The following is a 21145-nucleotide window of genomic DNA, read 5'->3' on the forward strand; positions in this document are numbered from 1 at the left end:
CGTAGGTTATTCTTTACAGAACTGCTAGTTCATCTTTGGACTGAACATCACTGTTTCCGTCTGCTGTGGTGACACTAACAAGTACTGTATTTTCTTTGAAAATTGTCACACACCCGGGGAAGGAAGTGGGGTGTGGTGTTTGAGCACCACTGGGCAGACGGGTGTTTTGCTCCTTCCGTACCCAGGAGCAACAGCCCACTTTGCCATCTCTTGTTTTGTCTCTTGATGCTGAGTCTGCATTAACTGGCCACGTCATTTTACTCACAGGATGAAAGGCAAGAAAGTGGAGTCCAGTTCCTTCTCTAATCCCTTCTAGGCAGGCGGGGGCTACCCCATGCTGAGGTCCCAAGACTCATTTAGACCCTGTTATGTGTTTCTATGCAGCACAGGGCTTTATACCTAGTAGGCAGGTTTGCAAATATAGATGGCAAAAAAAAAAAAAAAAAGCGGCCAGTAGTTTAGGTGAGTTGTAGGTCAGGTCAGATAATCCACTGAGTGAGTTATCATCAGTCATTGATTTCATCCGGGAGAATTTCCAAGGATGCTTTGGGAAAGTCCTATGTGATATAATAGCTACCTTTTCCGCCACTGTTATAAGCATTTCATTTAATGGTTAATTCATTTAATCTTCATGACAACTCTATGAAGCAAGTCTGCTGTTTTCTCCATATTGCAGAAATGGAAACGTTGTCACACAGAGATGAGGTCCCTTGTGTAAGACTGTGTGGTTGAGGAAAGCTGGATTTTATACCGTAGCTGTCTTGTTGACACTCCTGTGGGCTCCTACCTGTGTCCCCTCCTCCCTCATGGCACACAGTCATGTCAAGGAAAAGGGACACTGTGGCCAGCGGCTTCACCTTGACCATCTCAGTCGAGATGTCCTTTGACCAAGCCCTGGGCCCTGGCTCTGACTGGACGTCCTGCACTCAGGTGGGATATTTTTCCTGCCTGAGCATCTGACAGGCAGAAGAACTCTTCCTCTGGTACCCTAGGAAGATCCCAAAGCATTCTGTGTGTGTCATTAGAGCTACTGGGTTGATAAGATGGTAGAATCACTGAGAAACTCACCTCTCTTCCACCAGCTTTTTCAGTTGTGTCCGACTCTGTGCAACCCCATAGACGGCAGCCCACCAGGCTCCTCTGTCCATGGGATTTTCCAGGCAAGAGTACCGGAGTGGGGTGCCATTTCCTTCTCCAATGCATGAAAGGGAAAAGTGAAAGTGAAGTCGCTCAGTTGTGTCCGACTCTTAGTGACCCCATGGACTGCAGCCCACCAGGCTCCTCTGTCCATGGGATTTTCCAGGCAAGAGTACCGGAGTGGGGTGCCATTGCCTTCTCCACCAGCTTTATTGAGGTATAATTGACAATTAAAAATTGGATATATATTTAAGTTGTATGACTTGATTAAACTTGATACAGTGAGATAATCACCGCAGTGAGTTTAATTCACGTATCCATCACCTCACATCATTACCTTCTTCTGTGTGGGGAAGTGTCTTTGTTCTTTTTTTAATTTTGGGCTGCACCACGCAGTATGCAAATCTTAGTTCCCTGACCAGTAATTGAACCCGCGCCCCCTGCAGTAGAAGCAGTCTTAGTCATTGGACCACTTGGGAAGTCCCAAGAATGTCTTTTAAGAGGAAAATTTGACATAAATAGACCCATCCTTAAATCCACTTTCTATATGAGGCAGCATCTTTGGGCTCAGTAAGTGGTCACCCTACAATGGATAGGAAGGAATGCCGAGGAGACTGACTTTATACAAAGCAGTGAGTTTTGCTCTGGACTCTGCCTCCAGGAATCATAACCGGTACCAGCCAGCCACCGGTAACAGCAGGAATGGAGAAGACGCAGGGGTGGACGGTACACACTTAGGAGCCCACGGGAAAATCACCCAGGTCAGCAGCTTTGACCTCACTTCCAAAAGAGAGCTTAAGTTTTGACGAGAAACTTCAACTCCTTTATACTGTTGGCGTGTGTGCTAAGTTGCTGCAGACGTGTTTGACTTTTTGCGATCCTACAGACTGTAGCCCCCCAGGCTCCTCTGTCCATGGGATTCTCTAGGCAAGAATCCTGGAATGGGTTGCCATGCCCTCCTTCAGGGGATCTTCCTGACCCAGGGATCAAACCCACATCTCTTGCATTTCCTGCATTGGCAGGTGGGTTCTTTACTGCTAGCGCCACGTTACCCACCCTTCAACTCTTCAAGTTATAGCCAAGGAGTAGAAGAACAGATCATTAAACCACAGGTTCCAACAAAAAGAAAAGGCAAGTTAGTAGCCGAGGTTACTGAGCAAGTAGCCAGCCAGGAGGCTGCTGGGAAAGCTTGTCTGACAGCTGTTGTGGGTCCTTTCTAATTAGGGGCTGGTTGAGCAGATGGGAACAATATGGGGAACTCTCCGGGCTTTCACTTCCTCCCTGACCTAACCTTGAAGTGGTTTTCTAACAAGGAATCATTGACTAATTTGGGTGGAGGCACTGAGCAAGCAAAGCTGGAATCCAGGTTCTGTTGCTTCCAAACTATCTGACCTTCAGCTTACCCACTCAGGCCTCAGCTTTCTAATCTGTAGAATGGAGCTAATTATACTTACCTCATGGGTTTGGTGAGAAGGTTGAACAACACAAGCTGTGGAAAGCTTTTTGCAAAATTTTGTGAATTGTAGAAGACTCAAAAAATAACCCTCGAGGCTATGCATGTGCTTGTACCAAATAGATCAGAAGCGTGAGAGATGGAGAAGAAAAAAATCAAAAAAATCAACTTGATGAGTGATAAAAGGCTGGATTGGTAGATATGGCCAAAGCATCCAAGCAAATAGGTTGGTGGTTGTTCACAGGGTCATAGGCAGTGCTGGATGATGGCTGGCCTCCCAGGACTGGCGGGATAGCCCTGCCCTGCTTATGGCACAGCAGAGGAGAGTAGAGAAACACAGTCTCTGAAAATTGGCAGATCCCCGGAAAGAGAGGAGGGAGCTGGACTGGGCAAGCATCGGTTACTCCTATAGTTTATCCTTTGGGTAAATCACTCCTCTTCTTGTGGGAAACAGGAAGGGATCTCTGGATGAGGTAGGGCAGAGATGAGGTCCTTGAAGGAGGAGAACGGTTGAAGGATGTGCCTGAGTGCAGGTGATGGAGCACGCACGTGGAAGGAAGGTATAAACAGAGCCAATGAGATGGATCGTTGGGGTGTGTTCAGAAAACAGGCTGAGTCAGTTGGACAGAGACAATTGAGTATTCGTGCAATTTGGTGACAGCTGGGCTTTCATGGGACTGTCTGTCCACTCACACATTCAAGCTAGTGTCAGAATAGTAATAATGCCACACAGGTGCTTTTTCGTAAATTTCAGTATTTGTTTTATTTCTACATTTTTTGGCAGGCAAAGAGATGTGTTCTGTTTGCTCAGGCTGCCTCTCTGTCTCGTAAAGAAATGTGAGAGTGGTAGGTGTATCTTCATTTGCTGGATTTGCCTGACATTTACCAAATTTCAGCTGAGCTGATAGATTGGGAACCCACTGAATTTTTTTTCTCATTCTCAAGCTTACTATTGATTCGCTTGTGTTTTCTCTTCTGTTGATACATGCTAAAGTTTTGGTGTTTCTGTGAGATTCTCCCTCTGTCCTTAAGGCTCCTCCAGCTAAATTATAGCAATACAACTGCTGTCCAGATTTTTGTAAAATAAAGAAGTATGCTCGTTCTTACTTGACTTGCTGCAGAGGAAGTGAAGTCTCGACATGTTTTTGCTGATGAGCATTTAGAGAACTTCTCCCGCTTCTTATTCCATGGACTTTCCCCCCAGCTGCTTTCGTTATGTGGTGGCAATCCTTCAGGTCACCATGAAAGTATTTGGTGGGTTTGAATTGTGGCGGGTGAGTCAGTTTAGGTAAGTAGGTCAGGCAGCACCAGGCAGTCAAGAGACCAGAATTCTCCATTTGATACTTAACGGCATATGACCTCAAGCACACCTCTGAGCAGTGAGACTTGCCCATCTACCTGCCCAAGAGGAATGAGATTGTAGTTAAAGGGGAAAACATTGAGCTGTAAGAGTAAAGATCCTCCACAAGTTTAAAGTATGCATTATGACAATATTTCACAGCTGGCCTAGCTAAAGCGCAGAAGGCTGGATGGACACACCGCTAGTTCATCATGACGAGTGCTGGCATCATGATTACTCCATTAGGGGAAAATAAGTGCTTTAGAAGAGATACCCGAAGGGCTTTATGAGAGCTCAGTGGTGGAGTGCAGAAGAAGGTCACATAATTCAGCCCAGATAACGCTCCTAAAAGACCATTTCCGTTCACTTTCTACCCTTTTCTGGTAACACTAATAATGCTCATAAAGTACACTAGGAAATATATCAGAGTTGCAATAATAATAACTTTTTCTGAGAGTGGACTGTGTGCCAGCCCTGCTCTCAATGCTTCCCTGTGTTTCCCCATTTCATCCTCTTCACCCTTTGAAACAGGTAACAACATTATCACCATTTTCCAAATGAGAAGACAGAGAAGTTAAATAACTCCTGCCGTTGGGCTCATAATGGCATCGATTCTCTGCCTGTAACAACTCCTGGCACGTTTCCTTTGCATTGATTTCCTCTGTAACTGGCTCCACCTAATCAGACCGTAGAATACCCTTGCAGGTAAAAGAAATGCATGAAGATTAAGAGGGGATGGAAAATGTTGCTTTGGAAAATTAAGTTCCTTAGCAAGAAGGCAGTGAGCATCTGCTCAGTATCAGAGAGAGGGATTAATCCTCAGAGGTATATAGATGATTAATTAAGACCTGGTCTTCACCCTCAGAGCCTGAAGTCTTGTTTGGGAAGACAAATATGAACGAATCAATCAAATAAAGCGTTATGGGGCAATATGACTGTGTGAGCACCGGTCTCCTCCCCAACCCCACATTAACCAAAGGAACGTGGTAATAGAGGAAACCCTTTATCACAGCTAGGGTCTATTGAGGAAGGCACCCACATGCACTCTCTCTGGAAGGCTTTTGCTAGATATACTGCATTAAACCAGAGGGACTTCCGTAGATTGAGTCCCACCCCTCTTCTGAGGGTATAAGTATATCCCACCGTCTCTAAGGATTATGTTGGAGAAATCCTGGTGGGGCCCTTCTGTGTCCCCCAGATTTGGAGGCTGAGGGATGAAGACAAAGAGAATGGGAGTTAAAGGATCAGCACCACTCAGACTTTTGAAATGGCAGAGGAGAGGCGAACTGCTATGACAGGTGTGTCTCGCAGGGTACCCAGGGACCACGGGAGGCTGAGTAAATTCCACCAAGATGTGAGGTGGGCAGGGATGGAGGTGAGGGAAGAACAGCTTTGCAGAGGAGGTAGAGACCGAGCAGGAACTTGGAAGATGAGGAAGTGGGGGAGGGGCAGGTGGCGGACAGAGGGGACTAGGAAAGCTGTCCAGGGAGAGGGGCGGGATTGTGAAGTGCCTAGAGCCATGAAGCAGTATGACACGTGGAAGAAACGGCAGGAGCTCTGCGTGATCTTAAGGAAGGTCCTCGGGGCTGCAGTGTGGAGATCCGACTGGAAGTGAGAGGTGACAAGGCTAGACAGAGACAGTAAGCTGCTACATTGGGTTTAATGGGGGATGATGCAGAATGGAGGTCCCAGGGAAGGAGGGAGAGGAGGTGGGGAAGGAGAAGAGAAAGTTGGTTGTGGCGGATGAGAGAAAGGGTGATGTCCAGGCGGGGCGCTAGGCCAGGAGTCCTGGCACCAGTCACTGGGCAGATTCCAAAGGCAAGACAGTGAGTTCCCTGCAGACCTGGCAGGTCAAGGGTCCCCGGGAGCTGTCCAGGGGAGTCCTCAGATGAACGGTCTGCAGAGTGTTCTGCCCTGGGCTACCAGGACAGCCTGGGCTGGCCAGTCACTTTTTTTTTAATGTAATTTTATCATTTATTTTTGGCTGCTCTGGGTCTTCATTGCTGTGCGTGGGCTTTCTCTAGTTGTGGCACACAGGCTTCTCAATGCGGTGGCCTCTCCTGTTGCAGAGCATGGGCTCTGGGTCATGCAGGCTCAGTGGTGCACGGGCTTAGTTGCCTTGTGGCGTGTGGAGTCTTCCCAGACCAGGGATTGAACCCGTGTCCCCTGCACTGGCAGGCAGATTGTTAACCACTGGACCACCAGGGAAGTCACAGCCAGCCACTCTCATGCACACATTCTTTGTTGTAAAAAGCAAGGTCACTGTGATTGGCAGTAAAGAGATTATGAAATGTACACTCCATAGAGACTGGGAGAGGACAGTCCTGATGGATGAGATTCCAGTGCCTATATTTCCGTACAAGAGTAATTCTCCTTGGAATCCCCCTTCTCCCTTACCATCCACTCTGAGCACAAGAAGTCACCCCACAAAAATCTCTCATGTTAATTTCATCTTCATGTGCTTATTACATATCTTCTTGGCTCTTGAGATTTGCATATATACATATACATACATGCGTGTCTGTGTGTGTATTCAACAGGACTCTGGAAATTTATGCTCACAACAGCTTTGTAAGATAGCATTTGGTGCATGTTGTTCTTGCCAGTGTTAGGGAAGAGCACTTCAAAAAATATTTGCTAATTGCCCAGATAAAGTAATGTTATTGTTTTATTTTATATTTTAAGTATTTTAGTTATTTTATTATTATAGTTTGAATTGAATATTAATATACCTCAAAGAAAATGCATTGTTAAATGCTGATGTTACTTTTTTTCAGCTATTTGCACAAAAGTGCAAAATTTCAGGAGCGTTTAAATGCTACAGAGTGAAAGATGTTCTTTTTTTTTTTTTTTTAAGACTCTGACCATCTCCCTTTAGTAAATTGAGGCTATTCTTGGTTACTTCAGATTTTAATTCAGTATTTTATTATATGGATTCTCCATTTCCTAATATATATTCTTTATATAACCTCTGAATTTATAATCTATGCCTTGAAATGCCAGTAGTGTATATCTTTATTTTGATTCTTAAGTTACCATGTGGAAAAATTGACATTTATTTTGGGTGAATCATTCTGTGTATTTACGTCTAGATTTCTGCAACTGCCACCACAACCAGGCTGTAAAACAGTCAGACCGTCGCCCCTAACCTGCTCATGCCATTCCTTTATAATCACATCCTGTCCGCTAACTGCTGATTTTTTTCTCCCATGTAGCTTATCTTTTCAAGAATGTCACATAAATACAATTATATAGTATCTTGCTTTGTTTTTGCATTTCTTGACTTGCTCACAAGGCTGGAAATTTTCCTACAAACTAGTTACCACTGTGTTTTTTGTATTTTATATATTTGTGTCATTGTCACTTATTTAGTTGGGTCATGGGTCGTGGTTTGGGGTATTTTTTCCTACACATTTGTGTATACTTTTTATATAAGAATGATGATCACTTATTTTCTGTTACATTTACTATAGATATTTACCCCTTTTGTTATTTTCTTTAAATAGTAATCTCTTACAAACAGTAATATCATTTGATCTAGTAATATTGGAGTTCTCTAGTGACCTAGTCTGATGCAGTCTTCCTCAATTAAAAAAAAAAAATTGTAAAAGGTGCTTATCAGCTAATCTCTGTATTGGAATAACTGGACACAATCTCTGTATGTAACTATAAGACTTTAATAAAGCAGATAATGGAGCTGTCCCTCAATGGGATATCATGCAAGAATTAAAAGGATGCTTAGGAAGATGGCATAGTAACTTGGACAATCTTCATGATAAAATGTTAAATTAAAAGTCAGATATAATCTCATACACACAGTAGGAGCACAGAATATAAAACAAAAACACAAAATCCATGAATTAAAATAGACTAGAGAAAATCCATCAAAATAATGAATGCAATTTGCCTCAGGTAAGGAGAGTTTTACTAACTTTGTGTATTTTCTTCATTTCATGATAATCACCTATTACTGTTTTTTTAATCAATTTTTATTGGGGTATAGTTGCTTTATAATGTTGTGTTAGTTTCTACTGTACAGCAAAATGAAGCAGCTATGTGTATACATGTATCCCCTCCCTTTTGGATTTCCTTTCCATTCAGAGCACCACAGAGCACTGAGCAGAGTTCCCGGTGCTACACAGTAGCTTCTCATCAGTTATCTATTTTATACAGAGCAGTCTATGTTAATCACAATCTCCCAGTTCCTCCCACCCTCCCTTCTCCCTTGCTGCTGCTGCTGCTAAGTCGCTTCAGTCATGTCCGACTCTGTGCAACCCCATAGATGGCAGCCCACCAGGCTCCCCCGTCCCTGGGATTCTCCAGGCAAGAACACTGGAGTGGGTTGCCATTTCCTCCTCCAATGCATGAAAGTGAAAAAAGTGAAGTTGCTCAGTCGTGTCCGACTCTTAGCGACCCCATGGACTGCAGCCTACCAGGCTTCTCCGTCCATGGGATTTTCCAGGCAAGAGTACTGGAGTGGGGTGCCATTGCCTTCTCCACCCTTCCCCCTTAGTATCCATATATTAGTTCTCTATGTTTGTGTCTCTATTTCTGCTTTGCAAATAAGATCATATATATCATTTTTCTGGGGCTTCCCTGCTAACTCAGTAGGTAAAGAATCCACCTGCAATGCAGGAGACCCCGGTTTGATTCCTGGGTTGCGAAGATATGCTGGAGAGGGGATAGGCTGTCCACTTCAGTATTCTTGGGCTTCCCTTGTGGCTCAGCTGGCAAAGAATCTGCCTGCAGTGTGGGAGACCTGGGTGATCCCTGGGTTGGGAAGATCCCCTGGAGAAGGGAACAGCTACCACTCCAGCATTCTGGCCTGGAGAATTCCATGGGGTCACAGAGGTAGACACGACTGAGCAACTTTCACATTCACATACCATTTTTCTAGATTTCATATATCTATGCATTATATTTGTTTATGTGACTTCACTCTGTGTGACACCCTACGTCCCCATTGATCATAGCAGCACCATTTACAATAGCCAGGACACGATCACCTACTGCCGATACAGAAGGAGAGAAGATTCTGAGTAGCTCAGGAATAAAATGCTAACTTTTGCCTTAAAAAGGCACCCCTGAGCTTGAGGCTTTACTGAACAATGTGTGAGGTGAAGCACACAAATGCCAGTTCTGCTTTCTAAATGTCAAAATGTCAGATGCCATCCCTGGGATCAGGCCTTTAGAACGAGAGGCATTGGCTTTGCTACCAGATAGATGGATGCATTGGGTAGTGGGCAGAATGCCCATGTGTGAGGGGATAGGGCAGGCAGACTGGCGAGGGAGCCTGGATCGCTCGTGGATAAGACATTGGGTGATGTCTGCGCCAGCCCTGCGGGAGGAGGGGTTTCACTGCAACTCACTTCGTTGCTGTGATAGACCCCCTGTGGACCCTACAGCCTTCTGTCTATTCCCCAGACAGATTTTCCCAGGTGCTCAGTGAGCACTGTTGCCTAATTCTGAGCCCAGCCTGGAAATAGCAAAGTGACACATCGTCAGTAAAGGTCAGAGTGCTTGTAACTCAAACGTTATGAGTCACTGATCCTTCCAGGCTCCAGTCCGAATGAATTGCTTACCTTCAGCTTGTTTTGAGGAAATCTTCAAAAAGTCCACATGTGGTAAATAGTCCCATAAATGATGTCAATTCTTGGCTTGATCAGTGGAAGAATATAAATTTGTCTGAAAGATCTACATGACCCAGGAACCCCGGGGGGAGAGGTGGGTGGCTGGGGGTCTCAAGTTTTCTCTGGAGAATTCTCATTTCTTAGACAAGCTTCTACCCAAGAGTTCTAAGCTCAGAGGGTAAGGGGGCTCCCTAAAGACAAACCTGGAAATCATCTCACTGCTAATTCATCACAATGTGTTTCAGAGGCTATGAACATGAGACAAATCGGGATGATTCTGTGACCATCTCTTTTTTTTAAAGCTGGTGAACTGCAGGAAATTGAGACTCTCTTAATCTCCATGAAATGAACAGCAGTTGTCAAGGGCCCCTGATATGTCTCCCTGTTGGTTATAAACAAACAAACACACAAAAATCCCAAAGACCAACAGCATTCCGGAGGTCCAGAGGACTGGTGATCTTTCATGGCTCTGCTGGCTTCATATGATGGCTTCGAGATTTCTGGTTGTGTCATCGATTATGGCATCTGGGAGCCTGTTACTCTGAGTAGTTTTGTTCTTTTCCACAAAGATGAGAAAGATGGGAAATGCTTTCTTCTTGATACTGGGTTGTTCAAAAAGTTCCTATAACCTCTTAGAAAAAAACCCAAATGAACTTTTTGGCCTTTGGCTTCCTTAAGAATGTTTTGGAAAATTCATGAGGTGAAATCTGTTCAAGAGACAGGAAGCAAGAGTGTACTTTTATCACTAATTATTGATACCGGGTAATAGTTTCAGATTCATGGAGCCTCATGGAAAAGTAGGTTAAAAAGGGAGGGCGCTTTAGTTGAAGTAAATGGTCAAACAAAGGAAAGAACAGTAGATGAAAAATCAGACTAGAATCCCTGACTCTGTAGCCAACACTAAGATGATTTTCACTGACATCTCCCGTAAAGCGTAATTATTAGATCTTTGACTTTTACAAAGTCCTTTGTTTCTCTTTCCACAATGAAGTTGCTATTTTATGGTGGTCAGTGATTTAGGGTTTTTAAGTGGTTCAAACTGTTCAAAAGCTCTTTAAATACATACACACACACACGCAGACACAGATATATATATCTGTGGATGTGTCTAAAGTAAACAGATCAGCTGCTAAATAAACGCCCAGAGCCCATTCCATCACACACACACAAATAGCCCATGTAAGAATTTCACAGTGTCATATTTAACTGCTGTGACTAAAATAGACTCACTGTTTATAAACTCATTTTCTTATTACTGTGTTGTTTCCTGGGTACCTACTTGACTAATAGAAGAAATGAAGTGTTGGAATGCTTTTGTGTCTCTCTGCAACTATTAAATACAACTCCATTCAATTAGGAGTGGGACTTAGGTCTAACTGACAAGGTTAAATAACCTTAGTCCAGGACGCCGCTTTCTCTGGCACGTCAGCCTGCGGTTTGGGGTGAGCCCAATAATGCACCGTGCAGAAGGGGAAGTAAAACATTTGTTTGAATGGATAGTCAAGCCACTTGAGGCTCTGGCTTTCAGAGATAAAGCACTGGTTAACAGGGATGCAACACCCCAAATAATATATTTTACAGTCTTCAAACAGCTGTTGTCTTCTGTCGCTTTGCAGGGAGTGACCATCATGTCACCGTTTCTCCGAATTGGCTTGTCCAACTTCGACTGTGGGTCCTGCCAGTCCTGCCAGGGTGAGGCGGTTAACCCTTACTGCGCCGTGCTTGTCAAAGAGTATGTTGAATCAGGTAAGTTTGAGTGGGTGTTGGGCATGGGGGGTGGGGGAAGAGGAAGACCCTGCAGTGAACGGGGAAGCAAGGCCTTCCGGGATCTTCAAGGCCGCCTGACTCGACCTGACTTTCCAGCTCAGGAAACGACGCCCAGAGAAGCCAAGTGCTTCCTCAGAGGCACATGGGCTTGGTAACAGGCTCTGAGCTAGACCTGGTGACCTGCCTTATGTTCTAGGTCATGGTCCCATTTTCCACATAAACAAAGGAATGAGTTGAGGACGTTATGTGAGGAGTTAACGAAGGAAAAAAACCAAAAACCTACTTTAATGAGCTAAAGTAGAACACGGTACAGTATTGTCTGATTGTTTTCTGTGGTCATAGATAAAGTCTGCATTGTCTTGCATTTTGAAAAATTGTAGTTGGAGGATACTTACTTTAGAATATTGTGTTGGCGGCCGCTGTACAACAACGTGGATCAGCCTTAAGTATACATATGTCCCTCCCTCTAGACCTCCCTCCCAGCCCCCCAGGCTGTCTCAGCACCAGGCTGTGCTCCCTGTGCTGTACAGCAGCTTACCTCTAGCTAGCGATTCTGCATATGGTGATGCGTATTTCAGTGCCACTCTCCAAATTTGTCCCGCCCTCTCCTTCCCCTACTGTGTCCAAAGCCTGTTTTCTGTTATCTTGGAGATTATTCCTGCCCTGAATAGAAGTTCATCAGTACCGTTTTTCTAGATTCCATATATATGCGTTAATGTATTGGTGTTCTTCTTTCCGACTGACTTCACTCTGTACAACAGTATCTAGGTTCATCCACCTCACGAATACCGACTCAAATGCATTCCTTTTTATGGCTGAGTAATATTCCATTGTCTTAGACTTAACGCCAAAGATATTTTACTGCTTCTTTGACCAAGGTCAGATAAATAGTACAAAAAATATAGGATTAGTGATTAGGGTTCAAATTTCAGAAGACTTCCTTTACTAAGACCCCAGGTGAGTTAAAGAATTTTGTCAGATTTAAATATTCATGAAAATTTCATGGGGAGGAGGAAAGCATGACAGTCTTCCAAGATTCCTTCATGGGTTTAGATCTTTCCAATAAAATCATCCTACTCTGGCTTGTCTAAATTAGTGGCACAGCAATGTCACTGGTGTGCACAGTTGAGCATGGTAGTACCATGGTGTCAAGGGGTTTTTCTAAATGAAATAGTAATTAACATCACTGTACATTGTAATAAGTGAACAGACAAAAGATGAGTATTGAATAGACATTTGGAATACTTCTTCCATTTGGAAGAATGAATGAACATAAAGCTAAATTGTCTAATGAAGTGCCTGCTAAAATATTTTAAAGAAAATTTGATAATATTGTAACCAATTTATTTCCTGAAGCACATTAGAAATGATAATGTGAGTAAACAGTGTCACTGAGGAAAAATAAGATAATCCTGTTCTGTCTAGAATATTTTCATGATTACTTAAACTGCTGCTACCCTCTCTGGTCCCTGCCTCTGTATTTTAAAGTTCTCATGGACTTTCTAAAAACAGAAAGAAAAGGAAAAAAAAGGCAGGATGAAGTTTACGTCCCATGGTCTTCCCAGCCCCCCTGCCTTTCCCTGCCTCTCTACACACATTTCTGGTTTTAGCAGACGACACTTTGTAGGGAAGTCTGATCGCCACTGATGCAGTCACAGGAACGATTAGGAGCCACCACAGTGCATTTACAGAGAAGGTATTTATGGAGCACCTACTGTATACTGGGCCAGAAGACATGCCTTTCCTTCAGAGTTCCTCTCCTAGCAGAAGATAAGCAAAAAGCAGAAAGATCACATAGTAAGTCATGTGAAGTGAAGACATCAAAGCAGGATCATGCGGGGAGAGATTGGGGCTGGAGAGAAAGATGGAGAGAGAAGGTAGTCTTGAAAAAGAAAAATTAAGTGATGTTCCTGGGTGCAAGAGGAACCTGATTCTGCAGGTGATGACCTCCAGCTGGATGTGTCCAGCTCAGAACCCTGGAGTTTCCAATCCCGGATGCTGGCTTTTCTTTCCCTTAAAAGACTTCTCTGTGCTCAACTGGCTTCTGCCTTCCAGCCCCAGGAGCACATCAAAGCAGAGGAGACTGACTGATTATCTTGAGTTCCCTTCTGCCCAGATCTCTCTCCTGTTTAGTTAACAGTGAGAATGGTACTTGCTCCCAATCTAAAACCTTTCAAATGTCACCGAAATCTTTGAAGTGTGCAATGTCTGAGTTTTTCAAAGCTGCTTTTTGACTTAATGGGTCCCTTGGATCTGGTTCCCTTTATATCCACAGGTCTCACTGACATTTGCCTCCTGGGAGCCTTTTTTTAAGTAACTATTTCTTCTTTTGGCCTTGCCTTTGAACTTGGTCTAATCAGCCACATGAATCAAGAGGACATGTTGGAAACGAAGTTTGTTTTTCTGAAAGGTTAGCCTTGGAGCGCGGAAGGTTTTGTTTTTTCATTTTGTTTTAAATTTGTCCTGAAAAGAAATCTCTCTGAACGTGGTGTTTAAAACATTACTTCTGTAGCGTTTCAGCAGGTTTCCGTGTTCGGGATGTTAAGGCTGCAGTTTACATAAAGCAAAGAACAGAAGCAAATAGGACACAGTGCTGTCAGTCTAGGAGCCTTTGAAAATAGTAAACCCCACTGTAAATAGACAGGATCTTGAGTTCTCGTTCTCTTTATAAATGATGACCATCTTTACTGAATGAAAGTGTGAAAAATACCTTGCTATGGGAATTTCCGTCCGTTTCCTGGGTGTGCTGAATGATAATGGTTGGAAGAAGTTAAAGGAATTTTGAGAGGTAGTGTGAAGCCTGTGGAAGTAAAACATTACTCTGATCACTAATATTGCCATGGCTTTTTTTTTTAAGTCTAATCCTGAGTTAAATTTCTGTTAAACAAACCATAAAAATATCCCCCTTCCAATTCCATGCTCAGCATTGTTAGAGTTTATGCCTCTCACAGCCAGGTTTACCTACAGTGTGAGGTTTCAGCTTATTCAGATCCTTGTGTACCTCCCAAAGAATAATTGAGCAAATGCCTGATGCCTGATCTCTTTCAGCATCATGCGTCAAGAGCTAGAACTGCTTTGTTTCCCTGCTTTCAGTGACGTTTTCTTTTTGCTTTATCAACATCTCTGATAAATCTCTGCTCAAACTGCCGCTTCATGTGCTTAGGATCACAAGAAAGAAACCCTGAAATACAGCTGCAGTTTTCTGCTCCTGCAATGACTGAAGCATAAATGCTACAGAGAATCCAATATGGATGGAGGATAGGACAACACTGCTGAATCCCACTAGTAATCCCTGGTGGTTCTGGGATGGTTCCCTTAAACGTCATCGTCCTGCCCTTGGTTCCTGTCACTAACTGTTTGCGGGCCCTCTGCAGCCTGCTTCACTGGCTCCAGGGATGACGACCTCCACCTCTCTGAGATACTTGTTAATTTTTGCTTAGGGTGCATGGTTTATGTTAAAAGGTATCCTCATTTTGAGAAGAAAATAATGGTTCATGGTATTTTAAAGGTTTTGCCTATTAAAGGTATGTATGTTGAGTGGGAATTTAAAAAATTTCTTTCTAAAAGAGCACTCAGTATAAGCCTGAAATTAAGTCACTGTCTTTTTCAAAGCAACACACAGTAGTTTTATATTATCTTTTTTTTTTTTTACTAGATACCAGTGAAATTGAACAGTCATGTGTCCACCATTAATACGTTAACACAGAAGGATCCCCAAAGGCATAAAAATATAAAACCTGTTAAAAAAAAAGGAGCAGGGTATCTAGGTCACTGTCTTCTACCAAACATACCAGGCTTAGCTGCTGGGTTCTTTGCATTTGCTCAGGTGTTCAGACTTCAAAAGAAGCAACTGATGAATAGGAAAAGAGCATTGCCAGTGCAAGATGCCAGATTTATTTGCATAAATTATCCAGGTTGACTTCCAAGTTTAGGAACATTACCTTGGAACCATCTCATTTTGTCCTATTTTATCTCTAATTCTTTTTTTTTTTTTTTTTTTGGAGTATAGTCGATTAACAATGTTGTGATAATTTCAGGTGCACACCAGAGCGATTCAACCATACATGAATACATGTATCCATTTTCCCCCAAATCCCTCTTCCATCCAGGCGGCTACCTAATACTGAGCAGAGTTTCCTGTGCTATACAGCAGGGCCTTGTTGGTCGTGCATTTTAGATACAGCAGTGTGTGCGTGCCCATCCCCAGCTCCCTAACTATCCCTTCCCCCATCCTTCCTCCCTGGTAACCATGAGTTCATTCTCTGAGTGTCTCTAATTCTTGTATATGTTATTGTCGTCCTCCCAAAAGACGTATAGAGTCCTCGAGAGCAGAGGAAATGGGTGAATTATTTCCCAGAACAGGCTGAAAGCGTAATGAGAACATATCTTTCCATTCCTAGAGAATGGGCAGATGTACATCCAGAAAAAGCCAACCATGTACCCGCCCTGGGACAGCACTTTCGACGCCCACATCAACAAGGGACGAGTGATGCAGATCATCGTGAAGGGCAAAAACGTGGACCTGATCTCCGAGACCACCGTGGAGCTGTACTCCCTGGCCGAGAGGTGCAGGAAAAACAACGGGAAGACAGAAATATGGGTAAATAGCCAGGCACGAGCTTCATGTATTTGTATATTCCATGAAGTGATAGGTACCATTGTAGCGGAAGACTGGTACAAAATTTCAGTGTCATCCTGAAGGCCTTGAGGAAACTGACTCCCTACCACTGACTCATTGGTGGCTTGCTTGTGACAATGAGTATTCATTGTGGACTATAGAACATACTAGCATACTCAAATTTCTTTGATTCTTGTGTAAAGGAAATAAGGTCTCTTAGGGTGTGAAGAACTGTTATTGATCTCTAACTGTTAAAGTCAGCTTGGAAATACCACAAAATTTTCATAGCGTGGGAACCTACCTGTGATCTGTGTATCAAGATATCACGTGAATATCAAGATATCTAGATACCTACATGATACCTTGATACCATGATATCTTAGATAAGATGCTGGACAGATAGCTGAGAAGAGAGCAAAGATCCATTTAATATCTCAATCCCTGTAATTTTTTTTAGTCATAATGTGTTTGCTTAGCTTGTTGTTGTTCAGTGCTCAGTCGTATTTGACTCTTTGTGATCCCATGGACTGCGGCAGGCCAGGCCCCTCTGTCCTCCACTATCTCCCAGAGTTTGCTCAAACTCATGTCCCTTGAGTCAGTGATGTTATCCAACCATCTTATCCTCTGCCGCCCCCTTCTCCTATTGCCTTCAATCTTTCCCAGCATCAGGGTCTTTCCCAGTGAGTCGGCTCTTCACATCATGTGACCAAAGTATTGGAGCTTCAGCTTCAGTCCTTCCAATGAATATTCAGGATTAGCTTACTTTGCTCTAAAAAGTACATTATACACAACTCATGTTACCACACAGATTTTTGAAAACTTCGATTCTAAACATTTGTTACCAAAATAGTTATGAAGTTAAAGGGAGAAGTAAACTATGAAAGTATAAAAAATTCTTATGAAAATTTCTGGGGTACAAAAATTAAAGAAACATATGAGTAAAAGCTGCTTTTGTAAGATCTGAAACCCAGAAAGTGTTTTCAAATGTCTGCATCCTTTATGCAAAGGAGGAGACTTACCTTTCAGCTTCATACTTCGTATAACTCAGATTCTTAAGAATTCCAGCCAAAAGATTTTCATATGCCAGGTTTCAAAATGGGACTAATATAAGCCTAAAACCTAGATTTTCATGTCAATTGTATATTTTTTACCTTAAAAAAAGACAGTGAGAGAGAGAGGTACTTCTTAGGAAAGTATATCTATCTTTGCTTGCATCACTAAAGTAATCTTTAAAGATAACGATATGTCAAGATTTTTTTCTTAAAGTCCCCCGTGCTTAGATGTATTTAGATAATTTAGTTCAGGGTGTCTGTGAACTCATTCAGCCTGGTGAGAGATCACAGAAACAGAATTCCTCTTAGGTAGCTGGTTGTGCAAATAGGAAGTGGATAAATAAGTGGGTAATGTCGCAGGTATGTGACTTAGTGGTAGAGGTTTACACAGACTTGTTGGGGGAGAGGGTGAGGCTTCAGATACCTCTGAGTCATAGAGCATTTGACCAGGCTCAGAGAAATAAGAGAGAAACTAGAGAAAATCTTCCTCTGTTTTTCCCCCCATTCCCATTTATTTTCCACTTTCTGCCTCATTTTTTTTAAAGGGAAGAGTCACCAAATCTCTAATTTTTAAAGTAGCATACTATTGATTTCCTTTTCAATGAATAAAGGGACAACTATATTGTCAAGGCATCCTTGACAAACAAGTTGTTTTTCTATCTATACCTCTTAAAGTTGCATTTGCTTTCTTGCCAAGACATTTTTTTTTTTAAGTTTATTCTTGTCAGACTTTCCATGTTTTTTGCATATTGGGATTATTGAGACATAAGCCCTCGGATCCTTGGAAGGATAGGATATCCTTCCAACCTAGACAGCATATTAAAAAGCAGAGACATTACTTTGTCAACAAAGGTCAGTCTGGTCAAGGCTATGGTTTTTCCAGTGGTCACGTATGGATGTGAGAAGTGGGCTATAAAGAACGCTGAGCACTAAAGAATTGTTGCTTTTGAACTGTGGTGTTGGAGAAGACTTGAGAGTCCCTTGGACTGCAAGGAGATCCAATCAGTCCATCCTAAAGGAGATCAATCCTGGGTGTTCATTGGAAGGACTGATGTTGAAGCTGAAACTCCAATCCTTTGGCCACCTGGTGCGAAGAGCTGACTCATTGGAAAAGACCCTGATGCTGGGAAAGATTGAGGGCAGGAGGAGAAGGGGACAACAGAGGATAAGATGGTTGGATGGCATCACCAACTTAATGGACATGGGTTTGGGTAAACTCTGGGAGTTGGTGATGGACAGAGAAGCCTGGCGTGCTGTGGTTCATGGGGTCTCAAAGAGTTGGACGCGACTGAGCGACTGAACTGAACTGAAGCCCTCGGGTCCACATTTAACTACTGGCAACCTTATATTTTCCGCCTTTGTTATGTTCAAGGTTATTTCCTAGTTCGCTTTTATTTATCATGTTTAAGGGTCAACAATTGCTTTGGACTTAGTGTCCCTTGCTTCTGTTGAAATCTGCTTTCTTAAAATTAGTTTCTCTATTAAAAAAAAAAAAAAAGATTTTCTCAGAGTTGCCTCTTACTCCACAGTCACCATCTAGTTTCCAAACATTGACATTTTCTTTCTGCTTTCCTAAGGTTTTCCCTGTTGGTGTGGTTATCCCCCACTCACTCATAAATGTGATGGAATCTGACTTTCCGTGGATGCTGTTTTTTCAGCAGCTCACTGATTTAATTTCCTCTATCACCACTAATTCCTGAATATTGATAACATTGCAGTCACCTGGTACCAGTTTTTCCCACTTCCTCTGGGAATGAGCCCCTATCCCCCACTCTTCTAGTTTTATTTTTGCCTCCATTATTTATTATTCCATAAACCAGAGAATAATGGTATATGTCCTTGATGTCAAAGGCCCTTCTCTTTTCACTAATCTATTTAAGCCATTTAAGAGTCAGACACAGCTTAGCAACTGAACAACAAGAACAAATTGAAGCTTTCATGGGAATGTGTAGTTAAGAAAGTGGTACAAGCTTGTCACATCAGAAAATTCTAGTAGTAGTGATGCTGTACGGTTGGCATTGCTATTATGTCAGTTTCTCCAATATCTTTTAAGGTCTGGTGGAAGGTACACGGTCACCATGACTTTGAATTATTTAACCATGATTCGTATTCAGTCCTGAGTTCAACCAGACCCTTCTTGCTACTTTTCAGTTATTCTAGTTACCCATAGATGCAATGATCAGCAATGGGCTTCAGTTCACCTTTTTTTTTTCTTTTTAGCATGTGAACAATGCTGCGTTACAGTTTAGTTATATTATTAGTGGTCAGTCAGGTCTTCTCAGATTTGCCATGTGTCTCTTATGTCACATCACGTAATCTGAATCGTCCCTTAACAGGTCACTTTGTCTGGTTCCTTCTACATAATGATACTGAAATATATATATTCTTAATCCTTTCCTTGACCAATCTAATTAAAATTTCCCTTAGTAGACGGTCCGGCACTTTCCAAAGGAAGCAGGTTCTCCATGTGAAGGTAAAAAGCCACTCCCATTTAATACCCCTATTAACCTAGAGGCCCTGGTGGCTCAGCAGTAAAGAATCGCCTGCAACTCAGGAGATGCTGGGTCAGGAAGATGTCCTGGAGGAGGAAATGGCAACCCACTCCGGTATTCTTGCTTGGGAGATTCCATGACAGAGGAGCCTGGCAGGCAGCAGTCCATCAGGCCACAGAAAGTCGGACATGGCCTTAAGGAAGTTTTGATCTCCAAATCAAATTCATGAGCTGCTGAGGTGTTTTGATAAAAGAAAGGTTATATTTGTGGATGCTGTGCTATTTTGATGATAACGTGAGTGAGCAAGATGAAAAGGAACAGAGCTGCGCTGGAGATCTCCTGCCTCACCCAGCTCATCAGTTGGGATGTCGTTCAGCTCAGCGCTTGCCTCTCACTCTGACCCGTGTTTCTTTTCTTCCTTCCACCAGCTAGAGCTGAAACCTCAAGGCCGAATGCTGATGAACGCAAGATACTTTCTGGAAATGAGTGGCAAGTGACATTTCTTATTCCTATTTAGGGATGAGGTGGGCATGTCTCTTCTCCTTGGCAACTTAGTTCACTTTTTTGAAAGCAAAGAAAATGGAATCGCAAGGAATTTCCTTAAAATTTCCAATGATGCTCGAGCATGAGTTGAATATACAGTCTGTGGGACCAGATACACACAGAAATATAACCCATTTATAGCATTTACTTTTGAAGAAATTTTATTTTTGGCTGCACTGGGTCTTCATGGCTGTGCTCAGGCTTTCTCTTGTGGAGGTACGCAGGCTTCTCATTGAGGTGGCTCCCCTTGCTGCAGAGCTCCGGCTCTAGGGCACACGGGCTCGGCAGCTGTGGCTCACAGGCTCTGGAGTATGGGCTCAGTACTTGTGGTGCATGGGCTTAGTTCTCCTGCCTCATGTGCAATATTCCCAGACCAGGGATCAAACCTGTTTTCCCTGCCTTGGCAGGCAAATTCTTAGCCACTGGAGCACCAAGGAAGTCCAGCCTTTGTTTTTCACGTGGTGTGAAGGCACATGCCCAGGGCTTTTCTAGTCTGTCTACATTTTCATTTTGGAGTTTACTATAAACACCAAAGGTTCTGCTAATGCGTTGCCCTGTGTGTTCACAGTGTGTATAAATGCTGTGATATGACACGTGGTCACACCATCAGGATACAAAGTGAATAAGAATAAGAATAAAAGAATAAGAAGCTGATAAATACTTTGCTTAGCCCTAGAAGAACAGAGTACTAATGCTGCAAGTTAGTCATCGCAAATGCTTTTAGGAACAAGCAAGGGAAAAAAATGTGTCACTGAAGACTTTCCCTTGCGTCTCACACACAGACACCGTTCCTAGAAGTTAATTTACGAGCCGTGTGCATGGAGTCTCGGACAGCCTGTCAGTTCTTCTTGTTGCATGTATATCCTGTTGTCAAAATGCTGTGTAAATGAATCAAATGCTACGACTCTTCAATCTTTTTTTTAAGTATAGTTGATTTACAATGTTATGCTAGCATCAGTGTGGAGCAAAGTGATTCAGATATGTCTGAATATATATATATACGCACCCCCCACACACATATGTATATATACTTTCACAGCCTTTTCTCTTATAGGTTATTACAAAATATTGGGTCTAGTTCCCTGTGCTGTACCGTAGATCCTTGTTGAGTATC

At 42.9% G+C, this 21145-nt stretch overlaps 1 protein-coding gene across 1 annotated transcript in view; it reads left to right on the forward strand.

Annotated features, from left to right (window-relative positions):
• Positions 1 to 21145, forward strand: part of PRKCQ (protein kinase C theta) — a 152088-nt gene that overhangs the window by 50129 nt on the left and 80814 nt on the right. The window contains exons 2-4 of the mRNA XM_061435759.1: positions 11176 to 11305; positions 15727 to 15926; positions 19917 to 19977. Of these exons, the coding sequence (XP_061291743.1) occupies positions 11188 to 11305; positions 15727 to 15926; positions 19917 to 19977 (379 nt within the window). The 5' untranslated portion in view covers positions 11176 to 11187. The remainder of the gene's footprint in view (positions 1 to 11175; positions 11306 to 15726; positions 15927 to 19916; positions 19978 to 21145) is intronic.

Source organism: Bos javanicus, chromosome 13 (assembly GCF_032452875.1).
Source record: "Bos javanicus breed banteng chromosome 13, ARS-OSU_banteng_1.0, whole genome shotgun sequence".
NCBI classification, from domain to species: Eukaryota; Metazoa; Chordata; class Mammalia; order Artiodactyla; family Bovidae; genus Bos; species Bos javanicus.